This window comes from Pagrus pagrus, assembly GCF_965226575.1.
Source record: "Pagrus pagrus genome assembly, chromosome: 11".
NCBI classification, from domain to species: Eukaryota; Metazoa; Chordata; class Actinopteri; order Spariformes; family Sparidae; genus Pagrus; species Pagrus pagrus.
In genome coordinates this window covers 23,188,446-23,216,275 of record NC_140195.1, presented here as the reverse complement: position 1 = coordinate 23,216,275, position 27,830 = coordinate 23,188,446, and the positions used below count along the sequence as shown (strand labels likewise).

Here is a 27,830-nt window from a genome sequence, read left to right as displayed (position 1 = left end):
CCTTTGGTTGCTGGTGACACATGTATTGACCACTGGGGGCAGCAAACACACCTTGTGCTGCAGAATAGCAACTGGTTGACAGTGTTTACAGCGCAGACAAACAGCGGTGGCCTGATAGGATTCCTGACACTATGATGTTGTTTTATTAGACAGGACTAAAGAACACATTCAGCAAGGTTGTGCAACAGCAGTTCTCAACTCAGCTGCTTTTGTCTTCAGCATCATGTCCAGTACATGGGCGCATAGTTTCCTGTGAATTCGCAAGCCTCTGGGAAAGTAAGAATAAAAACTACTGTACATAATCGCAATTACAGGGTACAAAAACATTGAGTAGCTGTTGCTGAAGAATGGGGTGTGATACAATGAAAACCTTGAGGATTATAACTTAAATATATTCAGCAGCCGTTGCCTCGTGTGAGTTGGTTGAACAAGCCCAAACTGTCACTCTGGCATCAAGATGGTTATTACAGAACTGTGAGATGTTTCCCAACAACCCTACTTTCGTGGACGTAAAGCAGGATTCTTGTGACATGACGTGACTGTAATGTTTCAGACATTAACAACCACTAGCACGATTGCGAAATATTCCTCAAAATGGATCCACAAACACCCACTACACTAGACTCCAAATTAAATCTGTCACTATTTTTATGTGCCTCGTCCTGTGCTCTGAGGCAGGAAACCAACCAATAGTGGAAAAGCTGAAACATGAAATTTTACCAACAAGCATGGGCACTTTGTCCAGCTCTCACAGTGACTGTTGGGGAGGTAGGTGTAAGCAGAGGGTGTATGAATGCTTTACCTTGTGCTGGCTGGGTTCTCTGGGACACCGCAGTCCTGCGCGAGTTTTGTTTACAGCCCTCTCTGCCCATGAGGTGAGCCTTCCAAGCCTGGAACAGGGACAAAGTAGCTCAGTGAGTCCATTCCTCTTCCAGGTACTTTCTCTATCAGGGCAACCACGGCTGACTGTAGGCCCAGTCAAGGCCCGAATGGCTGCCCTCCCTCCTACAAACACTGCAGTCTTTCATCGGGTCTGCGCTCACAGCTCTGGCAGCGAAAAGTGTGACTTTCTGTCAGTTTTTTTCTTCATTAATTTTCAAGCGTGTGTGAGGTGAGAGACTGCATGCTGAAATTACAACTGAGGTTGAATATTCAGGCATAATCTCCACATCGCTCATATCTTGGCCTAGTCGGACATTAAGTGGTTTGCAGGGATTAAAGGTGGTTAAAATGCAAAGTGCTGAAAGTTGAAATGAATCACAGCACAGTTACAAAGGACAATAGGCATTTTTCACTGCACATATTTTGTCACAGCAGGAACAACACATGTGTAATTGATATCATTCCAGATACGTATGTATGGATGAAGACTTTTTAGCATGATCCACATCTGGCCACATCCCAAACTGTGCAGATTCATGGCAATTCAGTTTACATTTTGATACTTGTGCCCACTCCACCACTCATTATACCTTTCAATTGTGATTCATCAGGGAGGTTTTCCAACAGTTTTCGAACAGCCACCATTACATGTTACTGTAACGCACGTATCATGTCTACCTCCTCATTTCACATGCAGCTATCATCTTTTTATATCTATTCCAAACCAACTGCTGCTGTTTAAGCGGCCAAAACAGAGTGGCAAACCTCATCATTCATCAAAAAGAATCATTATCATGTTCACTACTTTTTGTTCATCAGGTACTTTACACATTCCACCTGGATCGACCAATCAGATACAGGGACTGACAGTATCAAATTCAAAATTTTGTATTGTTGTAGAAGAGTTATTGCTGCAAACTGGGACAGGCAGAACCAGGACAGGCACTGCTCAGACTGCCTCTTGTAGCTCTTACGGCTCCTTGAAAGACGACCTGCATGATTCATTAGACTCCACAGTGACAGGAACGTAACAGAAGGCAAATGAAAGGCGACACTTATGTGTTTTAGTGGGGCTGAGAATCTTCTACAGGATCTTTTAAACTTCTCTATGTATCACACAAAAGTGAACTGACACTCAGCGTCAGTAAAGGATGAGTAGCTGTGAAGGCGCCGAAATATGAGCACTGTTTACTTGTAGAAGATAAGATGAACCATTTTCCCTGTGGCTATGTTATGTAATATTCAACAATGAGGTTATACTGAGTTTATGTTCATAATTTTGAGTCCCCCATTTTGATGATGTTTCCGTATCTGCTGATGAATAGAGTACATGTTTAACCCCAATTTTTTTTTGTGTGTGTGTCAGATCAAACTTTTTCCACAAAATACATACAGTAGCAGAACTGAGCCATCTCAGCAGGCACCGCTACTGAAATGAAAGGAAACCTGATTTCTCCAATCTTGCAACAAGTAAATGATTCAGTTTTGTCTAGCGTTTATAATTAGAATTAAAAGAACTGCGCTATCTTAAAATACCCTGACTGCGGAAAAAAAAAAAATTTCGGGAAAGCATAACTATCAAAAATATATATTAAAGTTTTATCCATAAACAGCTCATCTGGACATTTTTGTCTTTACTTCTCCTTCAGCTTGTAGGAATGCGAGGAACGGTATTTACTTCATCTTTTGACGAATGAAACAGCCCATTAAGAACAAAGGCTCTGCCTCCTTTGAAGTCTTTAAAGGCCAACAATAGCGGTGCTTTACCTCACACCTGTTTGCTCTTCAAGCCTAATATTAGATGCTTTTGGGTGTCTGTGTTGATATAAAAGAGGGAAAAGAGAAAAGCGCACTGAGTTATTTGAAAATCTTAACAGAATCTTCTTTTCTTCTCCTTTTCATAAATGTGACCATCTTTGTTTTTTTTTGTTTTTTACTTTGAAATATTAGCATGAAACAGCATACCATGACTGTTCTGCTGCAAAATTCACATTTCCTGTCTTCACCTTTTGTTGTCACTTCACAATAAAACATTCTCACAGAGCTGTGAGTGACACAATTGGTACATATGAATTTCTCATATGAAACTCGCATGAATCTCACCTGCTCTCCTGGCATGAAGTTGTTGTGGCATAAAGGACAGTGGTTGGAACCTTTACCGGAGATGGGGGCTGAAACAGAAACATAACAGCTTTAAGCCACCTGTTATACAATTACGGAAAAAGTCCCTCAAACACTAAAGAAGAACAGCTTTGAATACAATTCACCTTCGAGGTCTGGGAACATTAGGGTAAACGCAACCTAAACCCGAACTCTCAACTCCAGTTTCTGTTAAATCCACAGGAACATGAGAGAGACGAAGTTCAGAGTAATACAAAAGGCCCACTGGTGTCAATTATGTATGGAGACATATGGCCTGTGACGGAGAGGTAGGGATACAGTAACATTTAACTGGTATCCGACTGGGAAAAAAAACTAACATTATAGAGATTATATAAGAACAGCTGACATAAGCTTTAAGATAGTAAATACTGGTAGCAGGTCTTGGCAGTTTTCCAGAAATCCTTAACTAACCAAAACTATGGAAACGTACTTATTTCTGATTTGTTTTCCATTAAAGAATTGTGAACATGAGAGCATGTTTTCAGGATAATGCTTTTCATGTTTTAATAAAATACTACTCGATAGCCAAGCATCACTCTCCACTTTAAACCATCCATAACTGCTGAACCACAATTTAAGCTCACCAGATCAAGGATCCACATCAAATTGCACTCACACATAGACACCAGCCACCTTAATGCAATGTTAAAGAAAGTGAGAAAAAAAATGTATCCAAACAAATTAAAAGAGATGAGCATCTCAGCAGCACTGGGTGCTAAACAAAGGCAGCCTACCAAGACCAGGCTGTGGACAAACAAGGTCAAAACCAGGAAGTTTTACAATATGTGTCTTTTTGACAGAAAGAAAGAGGAGCGTTTTCACACCTATGTAATGACATTGTGCGGTTGAATTCCCTATGTGTAGCCGAGCAAAAGAGTCAAAGCAAAAGTAAGGTTGAAGACCTGGTTTAGGCCTGTAAAGAGGGAACATTTTGCAGGGCATGGGCCACCCACGCTTGCATTTTGTTGAACTCTGACATGCAGCTAAAGAACTGCTTACATAAACTATTCAGGAAGTAATCTTACAATCAATCTGCAGCCTATAGGCCATGCATTTATGTAAAACCATTTCACGGTAACACATATGTACCCTAACTCATACGTCAAAACTTGTTTTAACTGCTGTGCTGTATTCTACTCCAGGTGCTTGTATATGGTAAGTGCATGGTCAAGTCAATGACCTGTCCTCAGTCGAACTGTGTTTCCCTTAATGTAGACCACACTGAAGGCAAAACACCCCCAAAGCAAGCAAGATGTGCAGCTGGCTGCAGTGCAGGCTTGACAGAGCATCATTAAGTTGTTGCTTCACCCAGTCATCATCCTGAGAAATATCTACAAAAAAAATATTCTATGCGATGCCTTTATGTTAGATGATGGTGACTTGTCCAAATTAATTCTGTTCCTTAAATTGGGGAACAATGTACAAGGACGACAAGGCTGAAAACACAATCTAACTACAGCAGTCTAACCTCATAGCTCTTGTTTCATTTCACATCTAATAAGCTGGAGTAGAGCCAAAACAACAAAATACTATCACAGTAACATGGAGTGCATTGCATTCAGACTTCCAAATGCTTGACTGCATAAATGTGAATAACTTCTGAGTTGGCAAACTGTGAAAGTAATTATTATGTATGATACAGATACTGTATGTAAAATTGGCATTACATTAACACAGATGAAGTGCATGTCTGACTTTTCCCTGTGGTACCCACTTATTAGTTAAAGTTTGAGCTAACTGTGATGCTGATTAAATATTTCACCACAAAGGATGACATCATGTCCTCCGGACTTATTAATGTTGCCTTCAATATTGTAGTTAATATTTAAGTTTACAAAGTTTCAAGAAATTGCACCAGAGAATAATGCCCTTTGCTCCCGGTGGGTTAAAAAAGTAAAGCAGCATTTGTGAAATTTTGTAAATAAGTTATTTTGATTATATCTAGTAGTTTTGTTTTTAGTCATTTTTTCATACCTGCATGATACTCAGTCACATTCACTTCTTGGGTGTCCACAATGTGTACAATGTTCACAAATTTGGTTTGGGGCCTTTGTTTCATGTCATACCCCAATTCTCTCACTGTTTTCCTTTTTGTGTCGACACTATCACCAGCCAATAAAGTCAAAAAATAATAAAAGAAAAAAGAAAATACACCGTATACAAATTGCATGATTTCATCACACAACCCATTTTCAGAAAATCTCCAATGGCATGAAAGAGTGAGACTGAGAACTCACGGTTGCAGGCAGGACCCTGGCCATGTCGGGTCAGCTCTTCAGTAGCCACAGCCTCTGAGCAGCGTGGGCACTGGCTGAATCTGGACCTGCTTTCACATTCACCCAGTAGGTGCTCTGTGAGGCTGGCTATCTCAACAACCTGTGAACACAACGCAGAGCTGTACACAAAGCGTAGGGATTGGACTAATAATGTGCCAACACTTTTAAAAAAGTAACATTGTACCTGTCTACATTCATCACAGCGTCTCAGCATAGGACAGTGTTTCCAGTAGTGGAGGTCCAATCCATCCTCTGTGAAGGACTCGTCCTTTTTACTGCAGAATATGCACAAGCTGAAAGATACAATCAGGCTCAAATCAGATCATATTCCCTCAAAGCATTCGAACTAGCACACTTATAATATCAAAATAATACACTAACAACAAATGACTGTGTGAAAACAGCACAGAAAACACTGTGAAAACCTGTGAAACTGACACTTTGCTATGTACATATTTCTATTTTTTCTCACATCTTTCAATTATACCAGTGCTTTTGAAAGGTCTGCATTACAGTTATGACTCACTTACTTGTCCAGATAGTTGATAGACTGTTGGTCAACAGTGTTTGTTACATTGTCCTGGGGCTCTTTTGTTACAGCTGGAAATGAAGAAGAAAGTACCTGTTAGTAGTCATTACTACACTAACTTGCGGCCACCTTTGAGAGAAAGAGATCCAGAACTCACAACAGTCAATCCTGACAGGAAACATGGAGAGATTTTAGCTCAACTAATGTGAAAAAAACTGATTAAAAAATACATATGCGTCAGCTACAACAATTAATTTAGGTGTTACTGCAATTAAGTGTGTGTGAAAACTAGTTAGCAAGTAAGCCAATAGTTGACTAAAAGTAATGGGTAAATAGCTGAAATAACTGTTCAGTGTATGAGGATGTCTTCCTCTGCTAAACAACACTTTTTGTATGAGTAGGGATTGAGGTGCTTTTGTCTGCTTCTTTCTATTTAAGCTTGTATACCTTTGTCAGCTTTTTGGGACTCTTTCTCAACTTTGGGAGCTTCTTTCTTGGGCGTTTGGCCTTTGGTTTGTCCGTCCCCTCTTTCCTTCACAGGCAGACAGAGAAGTACCAATAGACATCACAAAGAGATGCTATCACACAAGGAAATGTCTGCACAACTTCAACAGACGCACACAGACAGTTCCCGATAAAAGTGGAAGTCCTCGTCATAAGGAGTACCAGTGTTGTTCTGTACATGTGAAAAACTGACCACCTTGGGAGAAAAATATTCTACCAACTCTGTGTGGAGTCATAAATACAAATTAGCAGCCATTATACGAGAAGTGACGTAATCACAGACGTGATGACAGCTCCACCTACTGTGATCTCTTTCAAGGCAGCCAGCTGCTCCTGAAGAGAGTGGATCTCCTCCTTCTCTTTTTGGCCGTCCTGCTGACCACCTCCCTTCTTCGAAGTCTGCATGAAAAAAAGAAAAACATGTCATCAGCCTCATAGTCAGAGTCACTTTATTCCATTTTCCTCTGTGTTTGCTTCCTTTATTCTGTCTTTCTCCTGTTAATTTCATTTCAGCATACCAGGTATTTCTTCCTCACCACACCAGCTTTAGTTTCATTATTTTATTCTTTTTAAAGTTACATCATTTAGTCTGCAGACTGGTGACTCACACTGATGAGCGAATGATCAGACGTCTTAGCAGTTGAGTGCTACTCAACATCATGGACATCACGTCATGGGAAGGCTAGGTCTCTGATGATACACCATGGCAGCGTTGGAACACAAGCTGACTGGTTTACTCGCTGCATTTGTGGTAACTCGAGTACACAACATCAAACACTACTGCATACCGTGTTGATAATATGAAAAGGTCAGTAAGGTTTGATGTTAGTGCAATTTTACACACAGTTCATTTGGGAATGATCTGGAGCATTTGAAAGAAAGATCACAATATCTACATTATACTACACACAGATACATTCCTGTGTTTGGTATGGGGAATTTGGTAACCAGATGAGTAAAACAAACACTGCTTGTGATGGCTTTGGCGAGGCAGTTATATCTCTGTACAACTTAAAACTGACTCCTTTCTCTCGTTACTGTCAGCTCCAAAAAAAAAAAAGAAAGACATGACATCATGTAGTCTCCTTAACAAAGCTCAACTCTTTGCAGCTTGAGAGAGTGCTCCCATCTGCCATGTCTGACAGTTTCACTGTCCATCTACCAGCTGCTGCTCGCTGACTGCAATCTGTTTGAAATAAATGAACAGGGCTGGCAGTGTGATGCAAATTATTTTAAGAGAGTGAACACAGGCACCCTTATACAAAAAAAAGCGATATTTTGTTATATATAGAAGTAGGAGATTGAAGTTAATGTCGCTTCTTTAAGAGCAAGAGATTCATTTGCAGTGAGAAAAAGAAAACCAACAAACAAAAAAACTTCCTGCCTTAAAATCCCCCAGCTTTCCATCAATCTTGGCAAAGCCATCAAAGAGAGTCTTGTAGAGGAAATCCCAACGTGTGGCAGAATTGCTGGGTGGAAGATAACTGAGAACAGCAGCTCTGTGCTGCTGGTACACGGATAAGATGATGCGCACTGCCGGCTCTCGAACCGCTGATGCACTGTGCTCCAAAGCCGCTGCACAGAACTGAGAGAGGAAAAACAGACTTTTTATTTTGAAAAAGAAACATTTTTTTGTTGTTGTTGGAATGAAACTTATCTGCAACTACAAGTCATATTTCAACTTTAAATGATAAACAAATAATACAAAAAATGGTGAACATAACAGAAAGAAAGATCACAATCAGTTCATACAATTAAGTAACTGGGTTGCAATTGTTTTTCCAGGCCAACCTGAGTCTGATAAATGTCACGCATAGAAGAAACCAGGTTTCTGTAATCAGAGAGGGGGATTAAGGATTTCCCCAGCTAGAATTCTCCTGGAAGCAAAAGTTCTTGCACATGTGAATGGCAAAGACTTTCAGACTGTGTCGCTGCAAAGCAGTGAGATGAAATGAGAGATCATTACACATAGCGATTCATCCATATACTCAATATCTAGAATTAACGTCATTCAAAGTCAGAGCTGACCTGCTACAGGTTACAGTAGAGTTTACAATAATCTGGTTTGTGCCTTTGATTGACTCTTTCTATCTACTCTGCTCAACTTCGATCAACTTGTTAGTCCGCTACTTTCAGATGTGGTTCTAATGCATTTCTTAACCGTGTGTAAGGCAGTTTAAATAGCCTCTGTGTTTGAAAGGTGCCATACAGTTAACCTCGACTTGCTGGTCTTATCGACAGTATGATGGGGAAACAGGCCACGGTATGATTCAGCGCAGGCTTTTGAACAGATAAAAGTCAATAATTCATGAAGCAGTATTTGCTATATTTGTATTATAGTATTATGTGCAAAACTGCAACACTGTTGAGGGAGTCCTCTGAGAGAAGGGCAAATCATGACGTAAAAAGAGCCCATTATCCGACATAATCTCTGTGTGAAGAGAGGTGCAACACAATGGCAACGCTGCTAGTGGAGAACATTAACATCCAGAGGTAAACTGTGTACAAAGGCCGCCCCTCCCTCGCTCAACAGGCTCAACGACAGCCTGCCATTATTCTCCGTTGTCTCTGCCGACCACTTCTCATTTTAATTACAGGAAATTCAATCACCCCCTTTTTTACTCTGGCTCCTGCCTCGGAGCAGATCACCCAGGTAACAGTGGAGGAAAAAGGAAAAATGTTCAAACCATCTCTGGGCTAACACTGTAGAGCTGTCAAGAGTAAACCTGAAACTAAGGGATGGTCACATGAGCTAAATGAGGCAGACACCAGTAGAGGTCTCAGCTGTGAAGTGAAGCAACTTCATGTTTGAGTTTGGCCACCAAAACTACTGCCACCAAACCAAAAGCACGATATACGCAGGTATATGCACATAATGGGAGGTTAAATCTGTAGTCTTGCCAGGGTTCCCACACCTTCTCAAACACTCAATTCAAGGACTTGTCAAGTACTTGGAAGGTTGAAGAAGGTTTTTTGTAAGCTCCCCACCTACATCACCACCTTCAACATGTTGTTGATAAATATCTATTATAACGATGTACCGTCTGAGTGGAATCTTTTATTTCCACACAGGAATCAAGTAGCCGCACTGAACCATCTGTCATTTTTTAATAAGGGCTGTATTGCTTGTTGCAATAGTATCACACCAGTTTCCACCATCTCCAAAACTTTTTAGGGCGTATTTGTCCACAGTACAGATGGGCTCAGCTATTGTACCTTTGTTCCAGTTGCTAATGACGTCTTCATGGTATGCAAGATTAACAAGAAATAGTACCGTCTTTAAGATGGTAGGAAAACAAGAACCCAATCTGATTAACACAGTGGCTTATCAGGTGTATCAACAAAACAAGACAAGACAATTTCACGATCCAATCCTCACTGAAACTGAGTTTCTGTTTAAACCCTGTGTCTTGTACGTGTTTCCCATCAAACTATTTAATGTGACAGACAGGAGAAAAGGCAATGTGTGGAATAAAGCACAGTCCTCCTGTCACATCTCAATCAAGACTGGAAATGTTTCCCAGGCAAACATGGGAGGCAGCCAGCACAAAGGGGACAGGCGCTGAGCAAGCATGCACAAACTTGCAAACACAGGCTGGCCAATGCCACCTGTGTGGCTTTTGCTTCAGAATAGCAGAGAAACTTACAAGACAAACCTAACAATTTGCTCTCACTGATGAAAGCCATGTAAAGTCATGAGGAGGGCTGAGTGGAGGGGGGATGGGTGGAGGACCGGCCGTAAACTATAGAAGGGAGGACGGGATGGCTTGTTGTCACACCCAGCCTGGTCAACAGTTGCATAGTTTGCACGTAGATATTAGGTCACTGCTGGAAACCAAGAGTGCAGGAGACGTAGAGTGGATGTCGATGGTGACAACATTGACTCAGCTGACTGAGGCTCACTGACAGCCTGTTTGCGTGAACTGAATGGCCACAGAAAGCCTGGGAGGGACTGCTCCCATTTCAGTTAGTCACACCGTAATTTTTAAGCCAAATGTAACAGAAAAACAGCGTGATGGGTGCCTATTTAGAAAGTGGAATAATGCAGGCATTATATTGTATTTATCTCTATACAGTACATGTGTTATCATGTTATCCAGGAAATGTATGTCGTAATTGCTATTTTCTGATCAGAAAGAGAATGACTGGGGAGACAGAGTTGACACTTGAAGTTGTTTTATAGCTATAAAATCTCCTGAAAATGTCCAGTGTGTCCTTCAGAATAATTCTGACTTGATGGAAAAGCTTCCCAAACCAAATTTAGACGGTGTGACCCCAAAAGGGTTTGAACTTTTTTTTTCTTGAGATAACACAAGAAACAATTTAGTTATCTAAAGATTTTTGCTCTTGACTTCCATACTCTGAAATTTGGTTTCTGAGGCAAACAAAAGGCCTGTTTTTATCTCATTTTTCAAGATAACAACATTATCAACAAATTATGATCTTGAGCAAACAGGTCTATGAAGATAATTGCAACACCTCTTGGCTTCCGTATCAGAGACTTAACATAATTAAGTAATTAAGGGCTGCAACATTGCAAAAAAATAAGTTTAGATAAATGCATTAGCATGCTTTAGGTCCTTTACCGTCATTACATTATCCAGGGTGAAACCAGAGTTTTCTGTTCCCAGTTCAGCAAGCAGCTTTTCGGTGAGCTCGGTCCGACTCTGTGCCAGACGAGAGGGGAAGTTGGATTTGAAAGGCTTCACCAGCTCACCAGGAATTACCTGGAGGGCACGAACATCCTTCAGAACAGCAATTTCCTAAAAGGGGGACATGAGAAACAGACGACTTTGAAATTTAACAGTGTAAAAGTCAAGCAATGTCACTGTATACTTACAGCATGTACCTTTAAATTATGTAATACATGTGCTGTGAGCCACTAACAAAACTTATCCGTGTGATGCTACACATGGTGATTTGTCACTCAGCACATCCGTTAGAGAGACAAGTCGTGACAGAGAATACAAGTGTACAATCAAAGCAAGACGAGGGAAGGCTCTTGGAAAAACTTCTCTCAGTTGTTTGTCATTTCAGCCTCATCAGGTGAGTGGAATGTAAGTCGGAAATATGGGACACAACCACACACACACACACACACACACACACAGACACACACACACACACACACACACACACACACACACACATAAACATATAATTTGTCCTCAACGTACAAAGAGACATTCAGTCATTGCTTTAATGGAGCCCCGAACAGATCCAGAGGGGCCAGGCGATGATTTCAGAGGGCTGAGACTCATGGTGATGTCCTGAGTTGAACTCAATGAAGCAGAAGCTACTTTCTTACTCAACACACACACACATACACACACACACACACACACACACACACACACACGAGTACACTGCTCCATATTTCGCCCACCAGTACATGTGAAAGGGCCGAACTCCAGGAAGTACAGTGCACAAATAACAAACAGCCTCAGTAACGGCTCTGTTGAGGCTTAAGACTACAAGGAGGCCGTCAAGGCAGTTGGGGTGACTACAACATTGGGCTTGTTTGAAGGCTGGGGTAGAACATGACAACACCTCAGACACCTCCTAACTGGCCCTCACTGCAGTAGACTACAGCACACTGCAACACACAGTTAGTTAGGCCTCTGTAATCTAGCTCATTTTAGGAAAGCTAACAAAGACTAAAACTAATTTCCAGCTCCTTTTTAAAATGCATAAAATAACTTCCACACACAAGCATCTGCATATGTAATTACAGTTGAAAAATAATGATGCAAAGGCGTAGAAGTTACGTTTTTGTGTCCTTTTAGTGCCTAAAAAGACTAACAGCTAGGTGAGCAATTGACACTAAAGCTCTAAGAAAACAGCAACAAAAAATCTATCAAAATCCAAAAGGTAGAGGCTGAGAAGCATACCACGGAAACAGCATTGGGCCTCGTTTGAATCCTGCCAGTAGCCTTTGTTGCATTTCATTACCACTCTTAGTACTGGTTTCATATTCAAACCAAATAATGACAGTTGGCTGGGTAATTGTCTTGTTTTTTTTTTCAGTCCTGACTTCAGAAATATCTGTCCTGTTTCAACACATGCTCACCCAAATGAGCTCAGAGAAACCCATACGTCTCTCTTTTACTCTTTAGAAGTTACAAGAACTCTGCATCTTTAATTAAGCGACACAAAGATAAAGACGTATGTTCTGATAAAACTGTTGTCCCAGTCTAAAAATACAGTACACTGCTTCTCCTGTTTGCCCACCATGGGGCATGTTAATAAGGCCCAGTTCTAGTTCTTGTTTTGGAATGCAGACTTGTGGTTGCTGTCCATTATTCTGATTGTATCAAGGAGGAACAAAACATGCTCTATTTAATCATGAATACATCCACATACAAACATATTACGCATACAAATACAATACGTTTGTCCTGCAGGTGCATGTTTTCACAGACAATGACTGTAGCATGTTTTATGTATTTATCTACTGTGAATACTATTCATACCGAGGACACTGACACTATGATTATGTATTTGCGAACATCAGCATGCAATTATTCACACCCAAGATCAGTGATGGTAAATCTCTGGCTGTAAATATATATCAAGAATTGAGACACAATGTTGTCTATTCAACTAATTTTTATTTTAAATTTCTTTGGTGAACCAGAAATAGTCAAAGAAGACGCACTGCACACATTATTCTTCTGTGACACAGTCTATGTTAGATATACTGCTCCAAGAGGAGAAAAATGCTGTGTTAAATCTCATAAATCAGCAAAGGAATCTTTTAGAGAGATTGTATCTTGATCTGATGACTACATTTCTTGAGAACATCTGAATTATCTAGTGCGCCCATCTGCCTGTACATGATCTGTGGTCTAAAAAATGTCTGTGCTGCTTTATCTTCCCTGTCCTTTCCATAGATTGCTACATGACTGGTTTCAGTCTATCTAGCTGGTGTCATTTAATAGTGAGGAAGTGACGAATACAATAGGACAATACTGGATCATTTTTCATCAGTGAAGGATTACTCTTTGAGAAGTGGTAGAGATGTTTTGTTTTTTTAGGTAATCCTTCTTTTGTACATGAAAGGTGAAGGGCACTCTCAGAAGGGCACGTCTATATTTGACTTGAATACTGTTGTACTAATGTGTTTTTTATGGTCGATTTTTTGGTTTTATCACGACACAGTTGTGTTGAATTGATTTCTAATGTGTTTGGGTTTGCTGTCATCCTGTCTTGGTCAACGTTCCACCCTTGAGAGTCGCCTCATGGGATAGGGAGGTTACTTGGGAACCATTTTTTTCTATTTATTTGCTAAAAGATGTTCCACCCAGTTGGTACTGTACATGTAGCGATTTAATATCAAGAAATCACCACAACGTCAAATTTGAGATATAATAACCATAAACAAAAGGGAGAATCACCAAGGACATCAGCAGCTTCGTCAGCACATTTTTACATTGCATCAGCTGGGTTACTTTGCAGCACATTGTGATACTGTTTTGTTGAGTAAATAAGAGGGTGCTGATCTTATAACATTATCAAACAAAAGCTTTCACAGAGTTCTATACAAAAGCTCTCTATACAAAGGAGGATGGTGGAGGGAGAGAAGGCAGATTAAAAAATCTAGGCAGAGGGCAGGCTGACAAGAAGCAAAGAGTGGATGAAATGCAGCCACCGGTGCCTGATACAATACCTGTATGAAGGCAGTGGCTGTGGCCCGGAGGCGGCTGGCTGACTCTCCAGTCCTGGCCAGCAGGTTTGGCCAGGTCTGCTTCAAGCAGTGGGTCAACTCGGCCCGGCCCAGCCCCAGACCTGTGATCAGCTGGCTCAGCAGCAGCCGCAGCAGCTTCAAGGAGGCGTGGAAAACCTGAGGAAAGAGCCAGTGGACTTTTAGCTGCAAAGTTAGAGGAGTTTCCAAGAAAAGCTAGCACCAGGATGATGTCAATTAGCAGAGAGGTTACACTTGGCAATGTTTAGTTTGAGTAAACAGATGGAGACAATTGGCAGATACAGATGAAGGTTGATGGGGTTTTTTGGACTCACCAACCAGGCATACTCACCAGACAGTATAAGGCATAGAAGCTAAAAAACATGTTTTTACAGGTCAATTGAATTACCAGATCATTTCCAGGTGACTAGGTAGATTAAGACCGAAAATATATACATATAACACCCTGTGCTACATTCACACCCACATGACACTTAATGCAGCGTAGACCACAGTTCCCACAGAAGGGTGTATTTATTATAGCCTAAACTGAAACACATTTATGGAGCTGCAAATTAACCAGTGAATATCTTAATGGAGGATTCTGTGCATCATGTAGCTAGAAAAATAAATCACTCGAATTATTGAGGCACTAGCCTTTTTATTACCATACAAGCTCCATACAAACTTCCAGAGAGAGGTTACAAGGCCATCCTTGTCAAAACTGTTTGTTTAAGGAATCCAGCTCTGGTAGAGAAAACTGGAGTTGCATATGGTACAGGGGAAACACTGTTTAGAGTGTGCATGTGTGAATGTGTGCCTATGATTTAACAACATGAATGTTAGCTGTGTTTGTAACAGGAATCCAGAGAACATGATTTAAAGAAGACAGTGACAGCGACGAACTCAACGTATCCATAACAACTTCACTGATAAGGACTACTCTACTGCAGTTTCTGTTCAGTTAATTGGGGATTTTCCCATCAAGACAATTCTCTTTTGAGGAAATGACTTACAGATGACACCTTATCCAGCAGGGACCTCTGGACAAGGAAGACTGCAGCTCTTATCATGTTTCTAAGCTCCTCCCTGGGGGTGGTGGGTGATAGCTCCGACAGCTTCTTGTACACAGCCAGGAGAGCATCCTCTCTGTAGGACCAGGTTTTGGAATACGCTCTAGCTACCTGGAAAATTTACAAGAAAATACGCCAAGAGAGTTATGTGGGTATTACAGCAGATGTGGATAGAGATTTTCATATATGCTGTCTAATGTATACAGATCATATATTACAAACCCATATATCTGCCAATTTTAGTTTATAAACATAAACATTATATATTATCAATGGATCAAATGATGATGTGTGATCTGAAATCTTTGTTATCTACTGATATATATACATTGATACAAATATATCTAGAACAGTGAAAATAGGGAAATATTATCCAAAAGTACAGAATATCCTGAAGGAATGGTACGCCAACCCCCTGAGAAAGTAAAACCCTCACTTATCTTAGCTATCCATGTTTTTTCCACCTTTTTTTTCTTACCAGGGTTTCTCCATACACCTCTAAAGGAAGGCCAGCCTCTCTCTGGGCCTTCTCCGTCAGGGGCTCTGGCTCTCCGCTCATCTCAGGGCTGTGTGGAGTCCTTTGGGCGTCAGGTTGAGAGGAGTGCTGCTCTGCAGGGCTCTGAATGGACTCCAAAGGACAGTCTTTCCTCTGAAGGGCTGGCAGTGGCCTATCATCATAAGGCACATTGGTAACCTGTCAGCACAAGACAACAACATTTATATTTAGATCCCGGAATATCATTTTTACATTCTACAACTTTCACATTTTTTATTCATATTAGCAGCTATTTTTAGCACTCAATACATATCCCTAAGTTCAAAGGCTCAAAGTGAACTGATCTACACTTTCAAGCCTGAAAAGAATGGCGATACTTTTGAAATATTTATCACTCTACCCCTGTTCTTTTCACTAACTCTCACTAGCATTTGATTACTCAATAGGTTGCTCATTCAACATCATGATGACAATGAATGTTTAACCCCATCTGTACAAACCCAAGCTCCATGCAGTCAACACTGTCTCCTGCGCCCAGGTGCCAACTGGCATCCAGCTGCCTCATACAAGGCTCAAAGCCCTGCCTTGAGGCCAGGTTGGCAGCCGTGGGAGTCAGCCAACTGTTGCACGCTTTTAATTAAATAGTGAAACCCAAACCTGCAGTGGGGCCGGTCTCTGTAGGTGGTGAGTAAAGCATAAAAGCCCCTGCTGGTCATAATCTCCCTATGTGCTCTGTGTTCCAACACTACAAAGGCTTAAAGCAGGAGACGTGTTCACAAGGTGCTGCATTAGGCTGGGATTAGTTTTACATAATACAGGAATTCATGCAAGCAGAACAAGATACAGGTACAGCTGGCCACCACTGGATCATAAATGAGAAAACAGTGGGGTTTGTCATCACTGACCATCAAAAATGGGAACTGGACAAGTTGATACTGTCCTTAAGTGTCTGTAGGTGTTGGACACTTTTGATAAAATGGCACTTACGTCTATCTTAGGTACAGCAGTGGGGGTGCACGGTGTGTCAGGTTGACTGCTTAGTCTGGGCGCAGCACTTCCTGCATCTGACTGCTGGTTCTGTGGAGCGTTTGTTTTTTTCTCCTTCTTTAAAGTGTCTGTGGACACAAGGGGCTTGGTGGGGACTGAATGATGACGTGGAGAGGGCTGAAGAGAGGGAGGATCCTGGGCTGGGGTTGAATCTGCTGCCCTGGAGATCTGTTGAAATGGTGGGAGGACAGAGCAGAATTCAGTTTAGGCAGAATGAGTCATGATTTTCACTCAAATCCTATACTTTCTCATTTTGTTTAGCACCAACACCAATGACAAGAACATGCTTTGCTTTTTTGTTACTATACAGATGAAGCATCACTATCAGTGTTTGGTGACTGACCATTGACATGTCCAGCAGGTTGTGGACCTCCAGCTGCTGGTAGACGCTCCTCCTGTACTCCTCCATCAGCTCCTTCTTCTTTCTGGCCAGGTCATAGTCTTCCTTTTCGATGGCACAGCGTTTATCCACATCATACCGAGCCAAACGTTCCCCCACCTGGAAAAGCCCAAGACAGGGAGAAGTAAAGACAGTTCTGCAGTGACACAGTGAGCCCACACTGCAAGTTTAGAAGACTATACACAGAAGTTGTGTCATGCGTCTGCTTGGTCTAATGATTCCTTAGATTTGGTCATTTTGTGCCTATATTGAAAAACACTTTTATATTTCCTATTTTCACCTAGCCCTGCTGAGAGCTCAAGAGATTAGTTTCCTTTGTCTAGACTTCTAATAGTAATACCATTTTATCCTCCAAGTTAATTGGTGAGATTGAGGAATGACAATACTCAAAACAAGTTTAAAGGAGCAAGGAACATGAGCAGTCAGATAATCAGAGAGGTTGCAAAAATCCATCACCATTTATCGGCCAACTTCCTGGTTCAACTTTTGACCTGCCTTACTTTCTGTAGTTGTGCACAGTTTTCCTGCACAGTGGGGGATTATTGTGAATATTTGAGGTGCATACACCTTCAGTTTTACCTCAGAATAAAATTAGCAATCTGGCTAAACCATCAGCTGATTGGCTAGGTCCATGTGTTTTATGCCACCTTGGGCCTCATTGTACTGATGTCACCGTGTTCCCAGATGTCAGCAATTAATGAGTACTGTGTTAACATCACCAATAGAAACAACCGCCAGAAACTACACAAGTGGAGTTGGTTTGGGGATTGACTTGGACCAGACATGGGCAGCTCTGCCCGCACAATGACAAAGACCTGGTGCCTCATAACAGTAAGTGTGCCACATGGTGAATCATCAAGATTTACAAGCTGGAATATTGACAGCAACTTCCAGTAAGTCAGAGACGTAATTTCTTTCTGAGGAAATTCCATTAAGCTGAATTAAGTTGCTAACCAGGCGCCAAGCGACACAGTGTGAACATTAACACCTTGTGAATCTGTACTCTGTTTTGGACTGCAATAAACATGGTGGCTTTTTCTCTTATACTTAGGATCTCCAGCATAAAGTTATTTCAACTCCATAAACCTCCATGCAGGAAGATATACACCATTCTCTGCCTTCTGTCCTGTGTTTTCACATCACATCATCATTTCACATTATGTGACATTCTGAGGGTGCAATGGCAAGGGATTTTCAGCATGACTACCTTGGCAACTGCTTTGTCCGTGATGCTAATATGCCATGCTGACAAGATGCTAGTATGTATGTGTGTTCTCTGGTTACAGACAGGCTTGTAGCTGGGCGTGGGAGAGACACTACCCGAGGAGCATCACGGCAGCTGTTGAGCTTATTAAGAATTCATGGTCAGCATGGTAACGCTGTATACAAAGGGGGTCAGTAACAGGAATCTGAACAATGTTTAACAACTACTGTTACAAACAGTGGTAAAATTTCACTGGATGTGTGCAGAAAGAATACAAGCTTCACAAAGTTGACATTTGAAAAAGAAAAATCATCATAATATCTGTAGCAGTGGCACTTAGCAGATACCAGATGGATGCTGGTATCTGGCCCTGAATGGTTTCCTTATCACAATAAAACATTGCTTACAGTCTTCATAACTGTACTTTACTGTAAATGGCCTGCTTGTTGACCACACCACTAATCATAGCTGTGTCAAAATTCAAATAACATTTTCCTTACACACATTTCTTATTTTTATAAAAGAAAACTATGTCAAATAAACATATAAATGTGAGCTGGTTGTTGCCCCCATACAGGATAGTAGCCACTAACAGACATAGATAACAGCCAAAATGTATTCTACCTAGGTTGTAGTCAAAGTGTGTGGTTGGAATGATGACACAAGGAAGAAATGTGGTCATTACTTGTAGAGTGAAAAGAGCTGTCAAAAGCCAAAAGAGCAAACATGGCTGAAAGGAGCACAGGACAGCAGAACTTTTACTGACTTTTACTGAACTTTACCTCTAGTGGAGGTGGAGCTAATGTGGACTACGTTTCATATTGCTGGGTGCTTTAATCTATAAAAAAGCATCATATGTATCTAAATAAATTGTTGTGAATCTTAAAATCTGGATCAGCAAAGTAACTAGAACTAGAACTGTCAGAAATGTAGTGGAGTAAAATGTACAACATTTCCCACTGAAATGTAGAGAAGTGTGTGTGTGTGTGTGTGTGTGTGTGCGCGTGTGGTTGTGCACCTGTGTGTTATGCGCCTCATAATTCTAGAGCTAGATCCAGCAGGTGATTAGCTTAGGTTAGCATAATGACTGAGAGCACAGGGAAAAAGCTAGCCTTGCTCTTTCTACCAACCACTACCTAAAAAGCCCAGTAATAACACATTGTATTTGTTTGTTTAATTGGTACAAAAACTGAAAATTAAACAATTTTTAATTTTGTTTTGAATGGGACTTGGTAACTGTCCATAAGCCCTATTTAATCTTCTGAAGGCTTTTAATATAAATTATTCAAGACTTATTCAAACTGACAGTAACTCAGTAAGACACTAAATGTTCTCACTGCAGAGAGAACACATCCTGTTCAACCATGTGAGAAAATATTTGGTGTCAGTGCATTGTAGCCATCCAGTCTGCCTCTCAGCAGTTACAGTACCTTTTGCAGGTCTGCGATGGCCTGCTTCAGATTCTTGGCCTGCTCGAATTTCTCCTGCCGGACCATGTCCTGCTTTTTCTGGTCTAGGACACGGATGATATGGGCGACTTCGGGGTCCTGGTACATGTCGAAAGCCAGGTCGTCCAAGGGGGAGATAGACTCACATTTGCTGGGTGCAAGACAGAACACAAGGGTGACAAAAATATGAAACATTAAATAAACTGAAACATTAAAACATTTCTTTCTACACAACAACACAGTTCTTAGCTCTTTAGGTTACACTTCTGAGCCATGTTGAATATAGAAACAGAAAAGATGATTTAGTGTCTAAATGAATTTGAGATAATGCCAGTGTAAAATACATGTGTCATCATCAGTTAAATGGGCTACGTATTGTGCAATTCCTGATCAAAGAGGAAAAACACTGACAGACCCCCCAAGGATTGAGACCCTGAGGTGAAGCGTCCCTTGGGGGTTGATATATTCACAGAAAAAAACAATTTCGAAATGTGTTTTCCTCTTTGGACGGACCACCACCTGCATTGTCTTCAAATGCGAGTGACCTTGAATGCCTTATTGGTTAGCTTCCAGACTAAATGGCTTTGTTGAACAATGTTATTGTCACAAGACAAAGAAACCAGGGTTCAATGGCCTAGCCTCACCCCATGAAGGTCGTGTCCAAGGCGGCTTCCAGCTGGGTACTGTTGAGGTATTGTTCGATCAGCTGCTCTTGGCTTGGCTGGGGGTAAACAGATGGACAAATCACACACACACGCACACACACGTGCGTACTGTATATACTCTTGTATTACTAGTTTTCTAATCCCATTAGCTTTAAGGTGGCCCTCAACTTCAACCCTTACCTTGACCTTAAACTGCCTCTTTCAAAAACTCCTTGGACCTCGCAATGGCAGTACTACAAGTACTAACTCACACACTCACACACACAAATCCAATCATTAATCAATGCCTCCAGGCTATGGTCATACATGGAGACTTGTAATCTACTGTGTACACTGCTATCCCCTGAAATGTTAAGTGACCAATCACTATGAGAACAGCAAACACTGTCTGCTGATGACATCATTCTTGCAGTACTTCATACAAAACAAACCAGCATTTATCAAGATAAAGGACAAACTTCCTTGTAGAGCAGAACACAACTTCCTGTTAACCAGTAGTAAGTAGGAACAATAACAATACTGTAAACTTACTTGATCATATAATGTGTCTGAAATGAGAAGCTGAAATGTCCAAAAAGGCAAAGAGCAGTCAGAAGTGTTTAATACATCTCTATTTCAGATAACTTAGATTATTGCTTAACTGACAGCTTGACATGTTGCTAACTGATTTGAAGTGTTAATGTCACATCCTCTCTATTAATCATTGACACAGATTAGATGTGATGTTATTGCTTTGGCAATAAGCACATTTCTAAGTGATGCTCTTGTACTACACTTCTTAAGCTACTTCTAAAAAGAGCAGTTCACTCAAATTACAAAAGAAACTTTCTTGATACAGATACTTTTGGTTTTAAATGTTCAAGTTAAAGTCAAAAGATTTTAGCCACCACCCAACACAATAAAGGTGAATGGATTTTTTTCTGCAGTGTGCTCAGAAGTGGAAAATGTTATTTAAAAATTCAACATCAACTATGTACATTTTTATTCTGAAAAATCCTCAGGCAGTGAGCAGTTTTCTGGAACTACTTTGCAGCAAAGGAAGAGCCCTTATGAAAACTGGGGACCATGTGTTCTGCAGATTATCCAGAGTAACACGGCATCTCAAAGTTCACACAACAACACATCTCGAGGAAAGAGAACACGCAACAAAAACACCAGTAAAACAGGAGATAATAAAAGCTCAACAAACTATAATAAAAGCTAATAATGAAAGAAAACACGTCTATCATGATGACATGATTATCCCATAATGGTCCACAAATCACATAAATCACTACTGTACATGAGAGCTGGAGAGAGAGATGCAACACATTTCTGATATGTCATAGAAGGATAAGCGCAGGTGTCAATAATAAAACTAATGATGGCTGAATTTCATTTCACTGTGCTTCAGTTTCACGCTCCTTGTATTGCTCATGCTGGCCCATTGTCAAACATGACATGACTTGCAGGGACACAGGGAGCGATAATAGTATCCACTGTGCTTTTACTACAGCAACAAGTCAAAATGTCTACTGTGATAAAGGCCAATGGGGTTACATTGCCATACAGGGCAGAAACACGTACATACCCCAAAAAGAAATGAAGGTAGAGTAAGGTCAAAATTGAGAGCTTGCACTTTGTATATAGGTTTTATATTGTTATTTTATTTATATTTTGTTTTTTTTTAATCTTGTTTCATCTTTATGTGTCATCTACATCGCACTGCAGTTGAGGCAGAAATCTCAAAGCCAGACATCTCAGACAAATAAAACAGAAACTACCTGCATCACTAGATGTCCCTACAGGTAAATGAGAAGATATGTTTTTTTTCTCTTCACAGTTTGAATGAACCGACACACTTTACTGCGCCACAGTCTCCCTCCACAGGACAAACACAGCTTCCACATATACAACAGATATAAGAGAACAAGATCTAGCCGACCCTTCGGGCAAGATCACTGCTGTGGTGGAGGTGCTCAGAGTCGGATTAGCGGAGCAACAATGCGCAGCCTGTTCATTGGAATCTGTGCGAGTGTGTGTCCATGTCTTTCCATGTCTCTGTGTCTGTGTGTGTTTTAAGGTGCTCTCTCTCTCTCCTCCAGGACCTGTCCGTCTGCAGGACTATCGGATTACACCAGCTAACTAAAGGCCTCCTGTGTGATTACATACTGTCCTCCCTTTGTGTCTCATTACTACATTCCTGACACATATACACACACACACACACACACACACACACCATTCAGGTAAATACATGGGCATATACTGTAGGCACACTTATACACTGTCTTTGGATCAGTGAATACGGATAAATGCGAAATAAAACAACTATGAAATATATTCACTATATCTATACAATCAGTGTATCCTCGCCATACAATTGTCCATCAAATATTGCCTCAAAACTTAGATGTAAGTTGAATCAACATCCCTTTGACAGTCATTCACATTATTCAGGGCCATTATGGACAAATGATAAAAATATGAATATATATGATATACGATACGTGAGGAATACTTTGACCTGTTTTGTTTAACATGTCAAAAGTTCAAACTGTCATAGTGTCAGGGGATGGAGGAAAATCAGTCTACACAGTTCGAAGTGACTGCTGACAGAGGATTGGCTCACAGAATCACAGCACAACTGCACCACCTACTGCTGTGCTGATGTAAGTGCAGTGACAAATGACAGATGAAGGAGGGCTCACTTACAATTGTGTTAAAAGCATTGCCATCCACAGAATCTCCCAGAACATTAATGGCAACCAAAGCAACCTGAAATCATAAACAGATGTTGGTGAGGTGGTTGGACAAAACAAAAGGAAAATAAACAAATCAGTGCATGTGACATATGGGTGAGGGCAGGGCGGTTAACAGTGGAATCATTTTAGTGTAAAGGGTCAGACTGGTGTTATTCGATATCTTTATTACTATCAACAAATCACATAAAAATGCTAAAACCAACAAAGAACAAGTATTGACTGTGTTGTTGAAGCCTGATCTCCATTGTTGTGAAAAAACACATCAATGAGTGACATTGTTGATGAAACTTTCCTTCACTAAAATGAAAACATGCTGTTTATTTTGAATCAATCCCGCATAAACTGTCATGCTGCTGTTAAAACTGTTTAAAAGATAAGTTTCCCCAAAAATTCAAGTTTAGTCACTATCTACTCACCCTCTGTCTACACCAGACGAGCTGTATGGAGCAATTTTATGTTTTCTTTCAGTTTTTGTTTCACAAGTCCCCATCTACTTCTGTTGTTTAGGAGTATGCTGCAGCACTGTTTTGCTGTGAAGCTCCAGAAATGTTTTGCGGACTATAAAAATATTCTCAACTAATAACTTCAGTGCTATTAGAAATGAAAATGCAAATCAAGCTTATGGTTGATGGTATAATTAGCAAGATGTTGTCAGGAAATTAATTTATACAATATTTTGAAATAAATCCCCACGATTTGATATCTGACGACATTCTCAAGCTGCCTAGAGAACACATACTGCAGTTCCGCTCAAATGACCCTGAAACTATTTCGCATCATACTGTTTCTATCAGTCGCATTTACAGTCCAATTTAAAATGCTCTCATTTCACCACAACACATCACAATAATAAGACCCTTAACTATTATCTGAGAGGGGTATGCGGGCCTATCGGAGGCCAGACAGATGGCAGGCTAAGTTTTTTTTTGTTGCTTTTTCTCATTAATATAATCAAATTAGTTATGGAGGGCAACACCATCGCTACCACTAACAGAGTACCTGATTGTACTGATTATAACGGTTGACATGGTTCCTGTGGAAGGTTATTCTCAGGTACGTTCCGATGACATCTACATGGACTGACTTCAGCTCCCGTGCTTTGAAGCCTGTCTTCTCATTGTCGCACAAAGACACATATCTGTGGTGAGAATACAGAGTTGCTGTTCAGTTCAGCTCTTCTGCTGAGACATACAAGACCAACATTATATTTTACATGGTACATTATTCTATCAGTGTGGGGTAACTTATACTAGATACTTGGTGCAGTGGGTGGCACCTGTGTAAGACATGGGGACCAAGCTGTAAGCTAGTGCCTTGGTTAGGGTGGGCAACAGGCATATTGCTTATCGCTAACACATGAATGTATATTATCCCCCGGACACTCCCCTCAGTCGGCCTTTGATTTGTATTATCAATTATCAATCTGCCAGTGAACCTTTCCGGATTAATCCTTAAATCTTAAATGTCAAAAGATTGTGAAAGATGTCCAAATGACTACCACAAAGATTGCCTGCTTACACCTCCTTCATGGTCTGGTCAAATCCAGATCAGAGGACCAAAGCTACACACGAGTGCAAGTCAAAACCGAGCCGCAGGGTCTGCAGTCTCACCCCAGTCTGCGAAGCTGCCCAGGGAATCCTGGGCTGCTGGTTTCAGGAGGGGCGTCTCCAATATGGAACTCCACCTTGGCTGGGATCAGGTACTGGTGGGCCAGCAGCTGCAGCTTCCTCACCCTACTTCTCTCCACCAGCTGGAGGGTGATGTGCTGAGGGTAGGAGCACTGTCTGTAGAGTATTTGATTCACACAATGTTGAGTTACAGGTCAGTTAATTAAAAAAGGTTTGTATTGCTTTTGGAGCTTTGGAAGACCTTAAGTTGCTATGAATTAATGTATTATGCTTTTAAAAGTACAGCACTGTGTTAACAATGTACCTGTTGGATCTCCAGCCATTGACTGTGGGTGCATGGACCATGAGTTCCTTGGCATTAAAGTTGTCCTCATGACTTGAAGAGTTGACCACAATGAATCCTATCTTTCTGGGCATCTCTCTGATGGACACTGATACAACACAAACAATTCAATTAGAGAAAATTATGGATGTTAAGATGATGTTGATTCAACAATTACATTTGCATCTTCCATTAGTGCCTGGAGCTGCTCTACTGACAATGAGTGACAAATTAACTGTAGGCGTCTGTATTGTATGTCTAGTTTTAACCAAGAAAATCATCCTCTTCATGTCTGGCCATCAAACCTCTTTTTGGAACTGACTGGAATGTGGCAAGAAAGTACACCAAGTATATTCAATAGTGTGGTCAGATTTTCAGTCTAGTTTACTTATTCTTTGATCAGATAGTTCCAAACTTAAATCACACCAATAGCAGACTACTACTGTGACCAGGTGGTGTCCTTGTATGGGTGCTTATTTTCAACATCTGAGAAATTTGGCAAATTTTTTCTGAATGGGAAACTAGTTTTGTTTAACAAATTTGTGTATTTCCAAACCAAAAAAAATGGAAAAAGTTCCTCAAGTATTGTATCAGAACTAGTACTGAATAAAATTCATGACCAGGTTAAAAGAATAATATAAAGCGTTGTTCTCAAAGTGGGGGTCCCTGACAAGGTTCCAGGGGGTCCCCAGCAAAAAGGGAAACCATTTAATAAAACAGTAGCTAACAGGCAGTGATATATTGCAGCAGGATGAACAACTTTACTATAAGCAACGACAAATAACAAAAAACAGAAGGTATGAGTATTTTGGTCATGTGTTTCATACACTATCAGTAATAAAACATCTAAAAGCAATAATCTTATTATACGGGGGACCCTAGGTCAAAATCTTATCAAATGGGGGTCCGTGGTCTAATTTGTGTCAGTTTAGGGGTTCCTTGAGTTACAAAAAAGTTTGAAAAATATGTTCTATAAGACTGTCACAGCACTTTGACCATTTAAAGCACTTACAAGTAAAGGCAACATTGAATATTTCGTAATAAAATCAAAACTACTAAATGTCACACATTCACACAATCGACCAAATAATGCTCAAGAAACAGTTACTGATGTTTAAATAAACCAGAAAAGAAACTATATATATGTATATATATATATATATATATATATATATAGAGGCTTAAAGATTTGTTGAAGGGGTTTACCTACAAGGTAATTTATTCGTCATTATACAACACAGGGTTGTATAACGAAATGAAAGTTTGTAAACACCTTCATGCTACACAAATTACACAACATACATACAGTTATTAATACACAAATAAAATAGAAACACGTAGTGCTTCTTTAGACTCTGGGTCAGGGTGTATGTAAACAGCAGTAACAAGATGGTGATGATAATGTGGTCGGCATATTAAAACTTCGACATCTGGCAAACACTGTCCATCAACTTTGACTGTGTGTGAACAGCACGCTTCGGAGATCTGGTCCCTGTGGGCACAACAGTCTCTGATTTCACGTTGTTTTGCCAGCCTGGGTCCCGTTTTGTCCAATTCCTGTTCCTCCGAAAAGACATCAGCCAGGAGCAGCCTTAAACCAAACTGGATTAGCATGGCTCTTCTTCCGACCCTCCTCCTCCCTGGACCGCGATCCAGCCGGACTCAGGACACCGAGGGCCGTGACGGCATTAAAGTCTGCTGATCTTCTTCCAAAACATCCGCTTTCTTCTCCCATGATTAAGACAGTATTTCTGCCATAAGCAGTACGCGTTTCAGCAACAAAACCGACAAAAAACACGGTTCAAAAAAACAAAAACGTAGCATAATTTGGAGGAGCTACCGGCCGTTGCCATAGCAACCTCAAGCAAGCTCATACCTCTATAACGCATGACAGAACATATTCAGCAGTTTACTGCACTGAGTTTTGTGCACGGTTCACTTTAATGAAAATAAACTGTCCTGAGTTTGCTCAACCCCCTTGGACAGGACAGAGAGTTCCTTCATGCTGACCTGAACTTGTTGGGCAGGGGGTGTAAGCTAACTGTCAACTAGCCAACACAGCTAGCCTTACAATAAGCTGTATTCTTAGTTAAGGTATTTTACCTTGCTAAAATCCAATAAGTGTGCTGACAACGGTCATTCGTTATGTCCTACACTTTGTTGGTATACATTTTCGAGTAAATAAAGGTTTTCTTGCCCATATTTCAAAGATATCTTACCACGAACATCACCGTAATCTTGACAGCTCGTAGTCGCATCTCATCTCCATAACCACCGCTGACAACTACCAGCACGGACATGCGCAATGGATTGTGGTCAAAGCAGTTTAATTTGCGTTCAAGTCGATTTTGACATCAACTCTCATTTTTTTAAAACCAACCTTGACATATATGGTCGTATTATGTTTTTAACTGCACATCAAGACAATTTTCATATCGTTAGACACCCAAAATACATTTTAGTCAGCGTTTTCTCACAACTTCCTGGTGCTCGGGCGGAGCTGAGCCGGAAGTAAAATATTTGGCTCCAAAATAAAGGTATCGCATGTAGCGTTAACTATAACATTATTTGCTCTTGCAGTATTGCAGTAAATCTACAGAGTATTCGCAAATTTATCCTCCCAAAGATTAAAAAAATATGCCACAAATTAATGCTTAAATGCACAGGTCTCATAATTAGAACTCACGATTATGTAATGATTTAGGTTTTAAAGTAGTAGTCATCCATACAATTTTTTATAATTATGTTTTTATAATTGTTTATTG

General features: G+C 40.6%; 1 protein-coding gene across 2 annotated transcripts in view; it reads right to left on the bottom strand.

The window, feature by feature from the left end:
- Window positions 1-27,499, bottom strand: part of cep104 (centrosomal protein 104) — a 28,822-nt gene extending 1,323 nt beyond the window's left edge. Inside the window, exons 1-22 of one of the 2 annotated variants that reach the window (XM_084367494.1) lie at window positions 27,285-27,499; window positions 25,048-25,174; window positions 24,726-24,899; window positions 24,115-24,253; window positions 23,066-23,128; window positions 20,903-20,932; window positions 20,351-20,427; window positions 19,689-19,857; window positions 16,998-17,153; window positions 16,595-16,822; window positions 15,590-15,805; window positions 15,055-15,222; window positions 14,024-14,197; window positions 10,941-11,117; window positions 7,739-7,939; window positions 6,658-6,753; window positions 6,298-6,382; window positions 5,852-5,921; window positions 5,506-5,614; window positions 5,283-5,421; window positions 2,986-3,053; window positions 803-890 (exon numbers count right to left, since the gene is read on the bottom strand). In XM_084367494.1, coding sequence (XP_084223620.1) covers window positions 803-890; window positions 2,986-3,053; window positions 5,283-5,421; window positions 5,506-5,614; window positions 5,852-5,921; window positions 6,298-6,382; window positions 6,658-6,753; window positions 7,739-7,939; window positions 10,941-11,117; window positions 14,024-14,197; window positions 15,055-15,222; window positions 15,590-15,805; window positions 16,595-16,822; window positions 16,998-17,153; window positions 19,689-19,857; window positions 20,351-20,427; window positions 20,903-20,932; window positions 23,066-23,128; window positions 24,115-24,253; window positions 24,726-24,899; window positions 25,048-25,160 — 2,740 coding nt within the window. In that variant the 5' untranslated portion in view covers window positions 25,161-25,174; window positions 27,285-27,499. The remainder of the gene's footprint in view (window positions 1-802; window positions 891-2,985; window positions 3,054-5,282; window positions 5,422-5,505; window positions 5,615-5,851; window positions 5,922-6,297; window positions 6,383-6,657; window positions 6,754-7,738; window positions 7,940-10,940; window positions 11,118-14,023; window positions 14,198-15,054; window positions 15,223-15,589; window positions 15,806-16,594; window positions 16,823-16,997; window positions 17,154-19,688; window positions 19,858-20,350; window positions 20,428-20,902; window positions 20,933-23,065; window positions 23,129-24,114; window positions 24,254-24,725; window positions 24,900-25,047; window positions 25,175-27,284) is intronic. The other variant, XM_084367495.1, reaches the window with a different exon arrangement.
- Window positions 27,500-27,830: the final 331 nt, after the last annotated feature.